This window comes from Microtus pennsylvanicus, chromosome 7 (genome assembly GCF_037038515.1).
Source record: "Microtus pennsylvanicus isolate mMicPen1 chromosome 7, mMicPen1.hap1, whole genome shotgun sequence".
Taxonomy (NCBI): Eukaryota; Metazoa; Chordata; class Mammalia; order Rodentia; family Cricetidae; genus Microtus; species Microtus pennsylvanicus.
The window spans coordinates 54,054,317-54,069,258 of record NC_134585.1 but is presented as its reverse complement, the minus strand read 5'-3'; the positions used below and the strand labels follow the sequence as shown (position 1 = coordinate 54,069,258).

The window sequence follows — 14,942 nt, the reverse complement described above, 5'->3', positions numbered from 1 at the left end:
GGGCAGGGGCAGATGTCTTTGTGAGTTTGAGGACAGACCAGCTGGGTGACATAGTGAGACCCTGGGAGGGAGTGACCATCATGTGTTTGACAGCAGAACTCTGCTAACTGGGATGTTTGTTCATAGATGGGAAACTGAGGGTAGATAGACCTCGTGGTTAAGAGAAGGGCTGGGCTCAGAGACAGTGATGCATCCCTTGTTGACAGGGTACAGACCATCCTTAAAATGTCCCTGAATGCCATGTAAGAGTTCACTTCCCAAACCTGGACAGGACCTCCCCTTCGTACCCCTGGTCCCACAGCATGGCAAACAAGATGGGATTAAGTAAAACTCAAGAGAAAAATGACCCAAGTAAGAGACCAGTAAACACGAGCCTCCCAAGCTGTAGCAGATTACAATGCTGGTGCTTTTGAGACAAGGTCTCATGTAGACCAGCTGTCCTCAAACTCACTGTGTAGCTGAAGATGACCTTGAACTTCAGACCCTCCTGCCTCCACCTCCCAAATGCTGGGATTTAGGACACGTGCCACCGTGCCCAGTGCTGTGCTGTGCCTGAGACTGAATCCAGGGTTTCCTGCATGGCAGACAAGCAGACATTCTACCAACATAGCCTCATAACCAACCTCAGTCAACTTTTTTTTTTTTAAGTAGAGGGTGTATGTTCTAAAATAGTGATTTAAAAACTAGTGTTGCCAGGTGTGGTGATACTCAGCTGTAGTCCCAGAGCCCATGAGGCAGAAGCAGTAGAATCATGAATTTGAGGTCAGCCTGGGCTGCACAGGGAGACCCTGTCTCAGTAACAACAACAACAAAGATCAGGGCTAGGAAAATGCTGCACTGGTCAACAGCGCATGCTGATCCTGCAGAGGACCCGAGTTCAGTGCCCAGCACCATGTCAGGAGTTTCACAACTACATACAAGCCCAGCTCCAGGGAACCTGACAGCATCTTCTGGCCCATGGCACCTGCATTCATATGTATACCCCCCACTCACATATACACATAATTAAAGAAAATAAACACACAACCCAAAGTCAAGCACATAGTGTTATGTACTACACATAATTGTGTGTCACATTGTGTATGTGACTGAGGGTGCCAGCATCACCGCACCCTGGAGGACACTGTACAACAGTCACACCCTCATCGACATCACTGTGGGGAGGAATGCTTGCCTGACTCCAGGTCTAACCCTCCCCACAGCTCCGTCGCTACACCTCACGGCACCTGTCGCTCTGTTTGGAGACTGTAGACACACATCATCAGTGTTTACCCAGAAACCGCTGTGCATGAGGCACAGTGGTGCCCACTGCAGGGACTCGGTGTCCGTCACGCAGTAGACACCAAAGCAAGTCTGGCTCTGAAGAGAGCCAGCCCAACCTTGAATGCCCTGGGATGCTCAGAGGTTTTGTAGCCACTTGCTACCTCTTGAACCCAGCATCCCAGTTGCTGGTGAGCCGACACCCCACTTCTTGCCCTGGCTCGGCCTCATTGAGTCCCTTGGTCCACACAGTTACACACACCTACATACTAAAGCCCCGTGATGACTGCCAGAGATGAAGAATGGGCAGAGAAGCATGGGGATAGCACAGAAGGAAGGCTCTGTGCCCAGTGATGAGGGGAAGCTGTATGGGAGGGTGAGGCAGGTGTCAGGGAGGACGGTGGGAAAGGCACCCCAACAGAGGCAGCAGCCTGCAGAGAGGCCTAAGACCACGAGGGAACCCAGTGGTTCAGGGCCACTGATGTGCCTGTTAAGATGACAGGAATGGCGGAAGAGTCTGGAGACTGTCCTCAGGGGACAGGTCTCAGGGGACTAGTGTCCATCTGGTGGGCTTAATCCAAGATGATCATTTGCATAGGGCTTTGTGCTGTGTTTTCCTTTGAAACCCATGTGCCCTTCTCCTTCCAGTGCCCCCTCGAGGCCCGTCTCTGAGCCGGAAGTCCCCATCTTCCCCCCACTGCTATCCCAGCCATTGCCCCTTTCACTTGGCTAGCCCCGGGGTCACCTCTCTGTCCTCCTGCCACCCCCACCCCTGCAGTTGATCATGTCGGTGTTTGAGAACAGCATGAAGGAACGGGGCATTGCTGAGAATGAGGCCTTTGACTGGGAGAAGGCAGGCACTGATACCCTCCTGTCCACAAGCACCTCCACCCCACCCCAGCAGAACACCCGGCAGACAGCAGCCATGTTCGGGTGAGTCTGAGCGGGGGCATCATGGTGCGTGGGGCGGTCACCCAGGAGGCCAGCCCCTCATCCTCCTTGGACCCTGGTTGTGTCTTCATGCTGGGTCCTTGAGCTATTCCGTCACGGTCTGCGCTGAATCTGAGCTGGAGTGGGTATCTTCTTGGAGCTTTTTTGTTGTTTAATTTCAAGACAGGGTTTCTCTGCAGCCTTGGCTAGCCTGGGACTTGACCTGTAGACCAGGCTGACCTCAAACTCACAGAGATCCGCTTGTGTCTGCCTCCCGAGTGCTGGGATTAAAGGTGTGCGCCACCACCGCCCGGCTCATTTAGATCTTTTGACTAAGGAAGAGATCCTGGGTGAAGCGATTTGAGCTGCAGCCTCCCTTCCTCATTGTAGACAAACTTGTATGTCTCACATCCAGATGCCACGGGGCTCAGAGGGACATTGACCCCTGTCTTCACAGGGCGTCGGCCAATGCTGGGAGGTGGCCAGTGATTTCAGAACCGTGTGAGGCACATGGAAGGGTGTCTGGGGGAGAATCCTGACTAAAGGGTCCCACCTCTACCAGTCAGGGTTCCCTAGGGAAACAAGACTTATAGAATGAATATATTTATTAAGATGGCTTATAGGCTGTGATCCAGCTAGTCCAACAACGGCTGTGTATCAATGGAAGGTCCAAGAATTCAGTCCACAAGGCTGGATGTCTCTGCTGGTCTTCAGTATATACTGAAGTCAGCTCTAAGGCTAGTGAAAGAATGAACTTGCCAGTGACAGCAAGAACAAGCAGGCAAAGGAGAGCAAGCTTCTGTCCTCCGTGTCCTTTATAAGGCTAAAGGCAGAAGGCATGGCTCAGATTAAAGGTGGATTTCTGACTTCGAAAGGTCTGGATTCAAGGTGGATATTCTCACCTTAAAGATAGAGCCAAGTTAGAAGTGGGTCTTCCCACTTCACACGATTTAAGAACACCCCTCACAGGTGTGCCTGGCTGTTTAGGTTTTAGTTAAATGCAGACGTGGTCAAGTCGACAGCCAAGACTGGCCGTCGCACCACCTAATCCAGGGCTGCCTTTGGGAGGAAGATGTCACAGAAATTGCTGGCACACTACAGTGGCCCAGTTCTGTACTAAGGTTACTCAGAGAAGTGGGGCATGAGGGTACATATCTAATTGCAGGATGAGGCAGGAGGATTATGAGTTTGAGACTAGCTTGGGCTACACAGGGAGACTTTGTTTTAAAAACAGAAAGAAGAGACTGGGGATGTGGCTCAGTGGATAAATCACCTGCAGGCCAAGTGTGAGGACCTGAGGCAGGGTCCACAGCGCCCACAGAAAGGAGACACAGTAGTGCACCCCTGGAATCTATGTGTCCCTGTGGCGAGACAGAAACCCCTGAACTTGCAGCTCAGCTAACCTGATGCACATGAGAACCTTACCTCAGTGGACCCGAGGGCCAGCCAGCCAGTCAGTCCAGCTGAAATGATGAGTTCCAGGTCCATTAAGAGACCCTGTCTCAAAACACAGGGTGAGGGCTAGGTGGAGTGGCACACACCTTTGATCCCAGTATTCAGGTGGCAGAAGCAGGCAGATCTCCGGGAATTTGAGACCAGCCTGGTTTACATAGCAAGTTCCAGACCAGGCAAGATGACATAGTAAGACACTCTCTCAAAAAAACAAAACAAAGAAATGAACAAAAACAAAAAACAAGGTGAAGAACCTTAGAGGAAGACATTCCCACACCAACCCTTGGCTCCACATGCATGCACACAGGTGAACACACACACACACACACACACAGCTGCGTCTCAAGGTGGAAGGAGAGCCAGCCACTAAGGTTGTCATCCAACTGCCACATGCATACGGTATCATGTACTCTTGTGTACACACAGAGATAAAAATAAACAACAAAAATAGAAAGAAAATGAAATGTCTTAAGGAGCTGACACATGGAACTTAAGAGAGGGCTCGACAGTTAAGAACACTGGCTGCTCTTGCAGAGGACCTGGGTTAGATTCCCAGCATACACATGGTGGTTCACAGTTGTCTGTAACTCCAGACCAGGGGATCCAGCGCCCTCTTATGACTTTCTCAGGCACTGCACACACATGGTGTACAGACATACATGCAGGCAAAACACTCATACACAAAAAAGTAAATGCATCTTTTCAGACTTCTCTGGGGTCTGGAAGGAGCAAGGCACTGACAGTGGACTGCAGCAAGGGCTGGGAAACCCACAGGTCCCCTAAAAAGGAGGGGCTCAGTAGGGATGTGCCAGTCCCTGCCAGTGTGAGGATGGTCTGGTCTCAGAGGCCTGTGGGTCAGGGATGGCAATGGAGTGTCCACTCTGGAGATTTCCCCAGGGCCTGTGCTGGCAGGAAGTCAAGGAGACAAGAGGACGTCCCTTCCAGTCTGACCCATGACTCTCCTGCTCTCCCCAGAGTGGTCAATGTGACACCAGTACCAGGGGACCTGCTTCGCGAGAACACTGAGGATGTGCTCCAGGGCGAGCACCTGAGTGACCAGGAGAATGCACCCCCGATCCTGCCTGGGAGGCCTCCAGAGGGCTTGGGCCCTGGTCCCCACCTTGTCCCCCACACTGGGGGTCCTGAGGCTGAAGTGTGGGAGGAGACAGATGTCAACCGCAACAAACTGCGCATCAACATCGGCAAAGTAATTGCATCCAGGCAGAAGGGTGTGGGTAGCCATCCCCATCTGGGTTCCCAGCCCTTGGCCCTATCCTTCCAACCCACCACCAACCCGCCTCGTGTCTCTTTTAAACGTGAGAAAGCCTCCGACCTATAATCAGCTTGTGAACCCCAACTCACAGTATCCTCTCTTCTACAGACCCCTTGTGTGGAGGAAGAACAGAGTCGAGGAGTAGGGGTCCCCAGTTCTCCAGTGCGTGCCCCCCCAGACTCCCCAACAACCCCAGTACGGTCTCTACGCTACCGGAGGGTCAACAGCCCAGAGTCAGAGAGACTATCTACAGCAGCTGATGGGCGGGCAGACCTGCATGAGAGGAGGTGAGTTTGTAGACAGGGCTCGGGTGACAGAGGCCTTCTGGTCCCGTCTGCCCTCATCAGTGTGGCTGGTCCATGGAGGGTCATCTATGAGGCAGTAGTTGGGTAACTCTAGAAAGCATGGTGAAGGCTGCGCTTGACCTGGGGTCAGCTGGTGGCCTCTGGTAGGACATCCATGGAGGAAAGAATGGGACAGGCCAGTGTCTGGACCCAGGTCGTGGTTCTGCATGATGTTTTCCTAGACAACAATTTCACAGGTGCCCGAAGAGCAGTAGAGGCGGGCTTCCTTTGACCTGCAGGCAGAGAGCCTGAGAGAAGTTTAAGGGACTGCTGGTGGTAGGGTGACACAGATTTGGGGGCCTAAGAGGTATGAACTGAGAGCAGAGGGACCCAGCAGGAACCTGGCTGGTGAGAGGAAGGGTTGCAGGGGGTGCTGAGGGAATTGGCTTTTGGAAGGTGGGAGGAGGTAAATTGGCCGTGGGTGGGTGTAGCTGGCAAGGGTTAGCCAGGCCACCACCTGAGTGGATGGGACACCAGGTGAGGGGCTCCTGGAAGATGGAAGTCACTGATTTTCCTTAGCTTCTGAGGACCTTTGCTCCAGAGTAGACCAGGGCCTTCTCTGCACTGGAAAGAGAAAAGAGGCTCTTGGCCCTGCAGGAAGAGGGCATCCTTTCTGATACCCACTCAGTATTTTTCCTGATGACCCACACCAGCCACGGCCCCTCCCCTGAACCTTGCCCTAAACTGTCCCAATCTTCCAGATAGGACGCGGTGCCAGTTGGGGGGCTAGACAAACCCAAGACAGGTCTGGGTCCCTCCGTGTGTGACAGCATACACTCGCTTACCTGGGCTGTCCTGCCAGGCACCACCAGACACCTCATCTTCACCCGTGGCAGCATGGAGCCCCATGGACACGGAGAAGTAAGGAAAGGACATGAGTGGAGACCAGAGGGCAAGTGTCCTGAGTTTGGAAGAGCTACCAGCTCGGGAGCAGTCAGGGAAACACTGGCAGTTTCCCCCGAGACTGGCAGGAAGGGGTGGGTGAAGAGAGTTTCTGCTACAGAAGGTTCAGGATGCCGCCATAGGGAAGGAGTAGGATGCTTGGTGGCAATTGGGGCACAAGAGCAGATAAGGCTGGGGTGTCCCAGTTCTCACCCTTGTCTTCTAGACACACAGGAACACACACGTGCAGAGCTCACCTCCTGTTTTGTTACCTCTGTCCTAACTTTCCCTCAAAACAAACTGTGCTCTCAGGGAATGTGAGCATCCATGTACAGGGAGTCCCAGGGCGGCCTCTGTCAATGATGTTTTATTTTAAGCCTTACTAACAAATCGATACAAATACGGTGTAGAATGGGTTAGGCGGTGGCCATGCAGGCAGGGTGTGGTCTTTTAGAAAGGCTAATGGGAGTTCTGCTCCGCGCATCTTCCCTCTGCAGCGGAGTCACTGACCCCACATGAGTTAGGCCTGGTGCTTTTCTTGGTGTTCTGGAGCCAACACTTCCTCCTTATGTAGCATCTTCCTTTACCACACACAACCACACGGTATAAGAGACACCTCCCTTTGGGGCTGCTGCCACATCGAACAGAGACCTTCTGAGTGCTGATCGAGAGTCAAAGGCACAGTTCAGGATGATGACACAAGTCCCAGCAGGATCTGTGCCCTGAGTTTAGACATTAGAGGAACCCAGGCCCTGCCAGGTGAAGGCCACAGTCTATCTGTAAGGAAGACAGATACACCAGCCGGTCTGAGGTCCACGGTGTGGTGGGGGCTCAGGGTGCCTTGTGGGGACAAGTAACTGTCCGTGTAGGGAGGAGGGGCTCACCACAGGAAGTTCTTCAGAGTAAGGTCAGAGAAGAGGATGGAGGCACAGGCCTTTAGGGTGAGGGTGGACTGATAAAGAAAAGTGAGTGAGGCCGGGCGGTGACACATGCCTTTAATCCCAGCACTTGGGAGGCAGAGGCAGGTGGATCTCTGTGAGTTCGAGGGCAGCCTGGTCTACAAGAGTTAGTTCCAGGACAGGCTCCAAAGCTAGAAAAGCGAGTGAATCTGATAGGCCTGGCTAGGGAAAGAGCAAAACGGTTAGGTTGAAAGGCTCTGGGTACAGGCTAAGGAATGCAGACTCAGGCTTGTGGCTAGGGACTTCAAGGCCCAGCCTGCTGGGGTTATAAAGTGCCAGCTGGGCAGGACCGGAGGGTGTCAGAAGTGGAGCTCGGAGCCATCTGTAAACTCAGGTGTCAGGGTACATTTGCCCTGGGTGCAGCAGGAGGGAACCACAGATGGAGCGTAAGTACCTGCTGAGTGTTGGAAAGGCTGGATTCCCCAGAGTAGCCCAGAGGAGATGGATGGGTTCGTTTTCTGCACACTCATCTTCCTGGAAGATGGTAAGCATTAAGGAATATTTATTTGTTAATGAATGACAGGTGGATAGGTAAGTGAAGTGTTTCTAGAAAGTGATGTTGATGGAGTCACACTCTTGATGTGACTGCCACTGGCTTGATGTCCTCGGGGCTTCAGAGGCCAGCACTGAGCTCCCTTCGGGTGACTCTTGCAGGTCACGGATGGATTTGCCTGGGTCACCCTCACGACAGGCCTGCTCCTCACAGCCAGCTCAGATGTTGTCAGTGGACACAGGCCATGCGGACAGGCAGGCCAGCGGCCGCATGGACGTGTCAGCCTCCGTGGAGCAGGAGGCCCTGAGCAACGCCTTCCGCTCGGTGCCGCTGGCTGAGGAGGAAGACTTTGACAGCAAGGAATGGGTTATTATTGACAAAGAGACAGAGCTCAAGGACTTCCCTCCTGGGGCCGAGCCGAGCACGTCAGGTACCACAGATGAGGAGCCTGAGGAGCTGCGGCCTTTGCCTGAGGAGGGTGAGGAAAGGAGACGCCTAGGGACAGAGCCCACTGTCAGGCCCCGAGGACGAGGCATGCAGACGCTGGCAGAGGAGGACCTGCGGCAGGTGCTGCCTCAGCCTGCACCACCTCAGCTGAGCCAGGCTGATGGCCGGTCAGAGACATCCCAGCCACCCACGCCTGGCAGCCTTTCCCACTCTCCCCTGCACTCGGGACCCCGCCCTCGACGGAGAGAGTCGGACCCCACGGGCCCTCAGAGACAGGTAAGACTTGTGTATGACTCTCCTATCCTGAGACCCCTAGAGCCGTGCAGGCAGGCCTAGTGTGTTCCACTGTAGCCCCTCTGGCCTAGGAACCCAGCAGTGACAGGGCCATGGTGGATACAGACAGGTGTATGTGGGGACAGACAAGGCTTAAGTTGTGGGCTAAGTCTTATGAGTCCAGCTAGGTGACAAAGCAGGAGAAAGGCCTCCGGGGCCCCAAGGAGAGCAAACACAGATCTTGTGGTGGCAGTCTTCAGCACAGTACCGACGAGGGTGGGAAGCAGGGCCTAAGGTAACTCATTGAAGGCTTTTAAATAGGAGTATGACACTGTGGTGGCTTTGAGACTTTTGAGATCCCTTGGGCGACTTTGTAGTAAGTGAATTGAAAGGGTAAAGGTTTAGAAGCAGGAAGGCCAATGTCTTCAGTAGCCAGAGTACCCTGGTGGCCTGGGCCAGGAAGTAGACTGTGACATGGGGCAAGGCCGATGGAAGGAAGGGCTATGGTGAAGGGCAGGTTGCGGGGTGGAAATATTTCACCAGATGCCTGGGACTCTGAGGGCATATGTGTGGGTTCAGACTGGACGCAGTCATCTCTCGCTAACTGAAGGATGGTCATGTTGTGTAATCCATTGCTCAGGAAAGAGATGTCACCTGGTCTCATAGGAACCATGGGAGTGGGTGCCGGTACCCAAGAGAACCATGCAGGAGAGGGAGGTCCAAGAGTTGGGACAGAAACTAAGAAATGCTCTTAGATGCACACAGAGGGACGAGAGAGAGAGGAGTCCTTAATCCTGACAAGGAGGGACCAGAGCAGGGGAGAAGAAATAGGGAGAGAGTTGAGCAAAACAAGGGTAGGAGAGCACTGATGGCAGCCCATCGTTCCCAGCCAGGGGATGCTCCAGGGAGGGAAGCATGATCAGAGCCCTGGGTTCAGTTCCCAGGGCCATATAAAACTAGGGTGTCAGTGTATACTTCTGTAATTCCAGGACTTGGGCAGTTAGTGCAGGAAGACTGGAAGGTTAGGGTCATCCTAAGCGAGCTCACAAGAATAGGCATGCTGGGAGCCCTGTCTGGCTGCAGTGGCGCCTCCTCCTCTAGGTGTTTTGAGGCAGGGTCCCACCTTGTAGGCCAGGCTGGTTTCCAGTCCTTTGCACGGTCTTCAGCATGTGTGTGAGCTTACAGGCCTGCACAATTGTACCTAGTGTAGATGAACAGATTGAAGAAGTATGGAGAGAGAAAGGATTTGGAAATGCTGATCTGGGGATCGGAAGCATGCCTCACTGTGGTAATGGTGGGGCGTGAGTGTGTGTGTGTGTCCTCCTAAGGACACCCTGTCAGAACAGGATTGTGAAGCCACTGTCCTGGCCAAGCTCCTCTATGTGGGATGCCAGCTGACCTCTGACTGAGAAGTGACCGTCAGCTCTTGTACTGCCTCAGAGCCTGCAGCTTGTTCCACTTGTGATCTAATGATGGGGCTGTGTGTGGTGCCTGGGTATAGCCCAGGAGCCGGCTTTGACACTCACTCAGGTTGGGATGGCTGGGTGGACAGGGCAGCTCTGGTCATGTCAGGAGGACTTTTCTAGAAGTGATTCTTTGATCCCCAATCCCAGAGAATATCTATCTGGTCTTGCCTTGTACCCGTATATAGTAATGAGAAACTGGGGACCATGAGTCTCCACCCACAGAGGCCCTAGCTCCCTGATGTGGAGGCTTCACCCTGGCAGTACGCGGGCTGGTAGAACTCAGCCACGACCACTGTTCCCACAAATGGCTCTGGGGAAAGTAGGGGCAAACAAGATGTTCTCAGAACGTCTCACGCCCTGTTCTCCCTCATCAGCACCCCAAACCGAAGGGACTGGCACAATGGGTGGGGTCCCCAGGAAATGTCAACTTGGGAAAAGGTCATAGACAGTGGTCCTGGAGTGGAGGGAAACACAGATAAAAGTCGGCTTTCTGTTCTGTTGTTCCTTCCTGGTCACTGAGAGCCAGCCACTGATTCCTTCCGGTCTCAGAACAAGAGGACCAGGAATCCTTGCAGGTTGCTTTCTCCTGCAGATATTGTGCGCATCCTAGGTGTCGTGCTAATGCTGGGGACTCTTTCAGAACCAGCGACAGGCCTGCTGTGCAGTCATGGTGTATGACATGGACAGGAAGTGAACTGTTTCTGTGGGGAAGAGAGGTGTTTGCCAGTCTCGGTTTCCCCATACTATGCAGAATTGAGGTGCCTTAACATTCTACGACTACGTGTGTATTTTTCTGAGCCCCCCGATCTTGAGTGTGCTTTGACGTGTGGATGTGGACATATGTGCACACATCACTGTCTCTGGAACCAAAGCAGGGAGGATGACAGAAACGGTGATGATGGCAGCCAGCACAGCACACTGCAAGATGCACGTGCAGATTTATGTGACTGGTCCAGTATACATGGTGACCTTGACTTACCAGGTGGGGAAACAGCCTCAAAGCAGTAACCTACAATAAACGAGCAAGCTTTCTGGCCTTCCAATGGTAGAGCCGGGACACAACACCAGGCAGTTGGGTCAGCGTTTCTGTTGGGATCCCGATCTAAGGCATGTGTGTCGAACATGCAGAGTAGCAATGCAGGTCAGAGAAGCAGACGGTCTGCACAGGGTCAGAATGCCTGGAGCAGTCCAGTGTGTGTGTGTGTGCGCGCGTACACGGCTGGCACTCCAGCTGGCTAGGCTCATTGGCAGATGTGCCCGCAGGCATGCAGTGTCTTTGGTTGCCTATGGGTGAAACAGATGGGACAGAACATGTTCTGTGTGTATTTTAGGACACCAGGGTGAGGTAAAACCTTTGTTCTCTGAGGCAGAGGGAACAAACCGGACTGGCGTGTGTTCACTTCGTTGTTGTTGGGGGGCATGCTTTGGGCTAGGCTGGGGATGTATGCTTTGTTACACATTGTGGTAAACCTGTGGGAGTCTTCCCTATTCCTAGATTCTCTGAGGAATCCCTCCGAGACCTGGTGTCGCACATTCAGAGTTGGATGTGTGAACTGTCCCTGTAGAAGTCATTACCGCACACACACAGTAACCTGTCACCAACAGCCGTGGGAGCAGATGGGGAGCTAGGCACTGAGTTGTCCCTTGGTGCGCATAGTGTGGCTATGTGAACGCCTGGCTCCCTTCTCAGGGGGTGGTTCAGGTGCAAATTGGCAGGAGCCAAGGAGACAGTTCAGCTTGGGCAAAGGGAACGTTTGTGTCTTGGCTAGATGTCTGAGGTCAATAGCACAGCACATTAACACTCCTTACACATATAGACATGTGCTGGAAAGCCACCCAAACACTACTGTGTTACAAGCTGAACAGCGTACTGGGCCTGGGGGACAAGGATTAGCAAGGCCTCATTCTCAGCCCTCAGGTCAGAGCTTGCAGTCAAGAGGAGTGGGCTGGGAGGACAGGCAGGAAGATAGGCACTTACAATCAGGGCCATCAGGAGGATGAAGAACTTTTGTCTGCTCTAGGGCCTTGTGGGGGGAAGCTAGGATGTACTCACAAAGGTGACTTCATATGGGTATTGAGGACAAATGGGTGGTCACAGTGAGCCTGCAGCAGAGAGCATGCTGGGATCCAGCTCCAGCTTCTAAGACCTCTTTGATGGAGAACAAACTCTGATATTGTACTCAAGGCCCCTCATGTGCTCTGAGAGCGCCTGTGGGCGCCTTAGCCCTCTCTCACTGCAAACTAGAAAATAAGGAGCCCAAACTTGGCCCCCAGAGAAGCTGACAGAGGGAGCAGACTGGTGTGGGGTGGAGCAGATGATGAAGTTAGAATGTTAACCTTGCCTCCTCGCCGAAGGAGGTCTCTTGTGACCGCCTCCCGGCTGACATCAGCAAGGCATACTGGAGCAGGGTGGCTACAGCCCCCTTCCCCGGGGTCTCCTCCATCACTCAGTCCTCAGAGCCACCAAGAGAGCCAGGGGTAAGGAGAGGCAAAGTCTGTAGACACCAGGCCACCATGCCCGTTCCCGTGTGCCCGGAACATGTTCCCTGTCCCCCTGGAGACAGGAGGCACAGAGATAGGGTTCCTATGGCCACCACCAACTTTGTAGCTGCCCTATCCCAGCTCAGCAAACTCTGGGGCTGCCATTCTGAGGACTGTCTTCTATGGGCTCCTGAACACGCAGTCTCTCACGGCTGTAAGTGCCCTGCATATCTGGTCCTCAAAGCCTAGGAGGTGGCAGCCACTTTGACTCCATCTTACAGGGGAAAAGCTTGAGGCACAGAGAACTGAGGTCAAGGGTCACCCAACTGTAAGTGACAGAGTTGGGGTTAAGACATCTTTGGGTTGATGCCTCGTGTATGTCATGCTGCTTCCTGGAAGGCAGACCCAGGAGAAGTACTAAGAGTTAGAGGCCAGCCTGGGCTAAATAGTGCGTTTTAGGCTAGTGTGGGCTACAGAATGAGACCCTATCTCAAAAACAAAACAAAAAACCAAAAAGCTTTCCTGGTAGAGATTTTGCCTAGCAAGTACAGGGCCCTGGGTTCAGTCCCCAGAACTGCAAAACAAACAAAACACTCTCTTGACTTCTTGCAAATAAGACGTTGAGTATTTGGACTCCAGAGTCCACCCACACTGTCCCTGAGAACCCGACACCTCTCATAAGGAGGCTGAGAGTAACAAGGAGAGAGCAGCAGCTGTTTTAAATCTCCTGAGGAGGGCTGGGGGTCATTGCTCATTGACAAAGCACTTGCTTAGCAAGCAGGAGACCCCGACTGAAGCTCCAGCACTGCAAATATGTTAAAAATGATCTGGAGGAATGTGGAGTGTGGTTAGGTTAGCGGCCTGGCCCTTGGGTGGGGGCTTGACTAAAAGACGCAACAAAAGGGCCTTCCTGACAGGAAGGTTCGAGCCCAGTGGGAGCCCAGTGCTAGATGGGACTAAACCCAGAAGGCTTCCGGAAGGAGGTGAGAGAACGAGGTCTCTCACCCAGAGACCGCGCTGTGAGAGGAGGAGGTGGGCAGGGCGCTGGCAGTTCCGAGGCTGGACCTTGGGCGGGCAGCCTGCAGCCCCCTCCTCCAGCGCCATCCGCCCCCTGCCAGGGACGCCGGTGCCGCAGGGGCTGTGAGCGGTGGGTGGCCCCCCGAGAAGAGCTGTCCAGTCTGTGCCTGATGCCTCTTTTTCCTCCACTCTCTTGGTCTCTTTCAGTTGGAGGAGGACAGACTCTCGGGGCACTCCCTCCCGCGGTACAGCCCCCTGCGACGACTGGCGTCCTCCGTGTTCTCCTCCTCCACGCTGGAGACGGAGCACTACCCTCACCCCGGCGGCGGCGGCTCCTCGGGCTCCTCCGGTTCCCTCATTCAGCGCAGCCGCTCGGCCGAGAGCAGCCCCGTGCGTGCTCCCCATCGGCGCCACGCGCCCCTGGCCACCGGCAACCACAGACTCGTGCCCTCGGTGCTCCGCATCTCGCGGTCCCAGCTGCAGCAGGTGTGGGCACGGTTCACCCACAAGACCTAGGCTGGGCCCCCCCCCTCCTGGAGGGGGCAGGTGGGGGGGGCTGGGGAGCAGACAGAGACCATGGTTCCTTCCCAGGACGCAATAATCACAGGCCACACAGCCCATCCCACCCACGTGCAATACGCTCCCTAGAAGGTCGGCCCGAGATACTGTAAAACTCCCGCCCCACCAGAGGCTCTGTCCCCAGAGTCTCGGTCCCGGGTGGGCTCCTTTGCTAGGGGCCAGACAAAATGGTGCAGGGAGGGGTGGTGTGCTGGCGCAGCTGGACAGGACGGGGGCTCTGAGATGGAGCAACCAGCGGCTCCAGAGTCCAGGGGAAACCAAGATGTGGGGGAGCTGAGGGGCAATCTGGCTGTGGGGTCAGGTTCTGTTTACTCTGTGTCTTGGCCGGTCTGGGTCGGATCCATCCCTAAGGGGTTGGCCGGAGTCGAACCTTAGCAGAGGTGCGCCTGCGTCTGTTTAGTTAACCTGGAATAGGAATGTGATGGAGGCTGGTCAAACCCAGCTTGGGGTGTGGTGGGGAAATGTCTGTACTCAGTGATGGAGAGTGGACAGCCCTGCGACCTAGTGAACATTTCCCATGGCAACACCACCAAGTCAGAGTCCCTCCCTTTTCTTCCACATCTTACCCCACAGGCGCAGGCTGGGTTCATGGTCACCACGGCACCCCCAAGACCCCATGTGTCGCTCCCTGAGAGACTTGACTGCCCTGTCCTCAGAGCTGGGCATGGATAGAGGGGTTCCCAGCGACCTGCAGACAATATGGAGAATGGGGTAAAGGAGATTGTAGGCACAGGGACATCTCTCAGAACAGATCCCAGACAGACAGCTCAGGTCTGCCACTCTCAGAGGTGTGGTGCAGACTGGACACAAGGTAGGCAGCCAGAAGGGGACCTAGACACTCCTGGGCAAGTACCCTACTGTCCCCTTTGTACACTCCTCAGTTCCCCAGCCTGTCACCGCAGGGACCCCACCTTTTCCCATCTTCATTTCTGCCCACGGCAGCCAGCGAGGCTTAGGGAATGGCGGTGAGGAGGCTGCCAGAAAGGGTAATGCCTGGCTGGGGAGGAGAGGAGGCTAGGGAGTTTGCAGACCATGTTTGCAGGGATACATGTACCCATGTGAGTGTGCTAATCCATGTGTGTGCAC

General features: G+C 54.3%; 1 protein-coding gene across 5 annotated transcripts in view; it reads left to right on the top strand.

Moving 5' to 3' along the window:
* Window positions 1-14,942, top strand: part of Ttbk1 (tau tubulin kinase 1) — a 42,491-nt gene that overhangs the window by 10,885 nt on the left and 16,664 nt on the right. For 3 of the 5 annotated variants that reach the window (XM_075980771.1, XM_075980773.1, XM_075980770.1), the window contains exons 10-14: window positions 2,039-2,193; window positions 4,618-4,849; window positions 5,024-5,202; window positions 7,755-8,316; window positions 13,485-13,763. In XM_075980771.1, coding sequence (XP_075836886.1) covers window positions 2,039-2,193; window positions 4,618-4,849; window positions 5,024-5,202; window positions 7,755-8,316; window positions 13,485-13,763 — 1,407 coding nt within the window. The remainder of the gene's footprint in view (window positions 1-2,038; window positions 2,194-4,617; window positions 4,850-5,023; window positions 5,203-7,754; window positions 8,317-13,484; window positions 13,764-14,942) is intronic. The other 2 variants (XM_075980775.1, XM_075980774.1) reach the window with 1 other exon arrangement.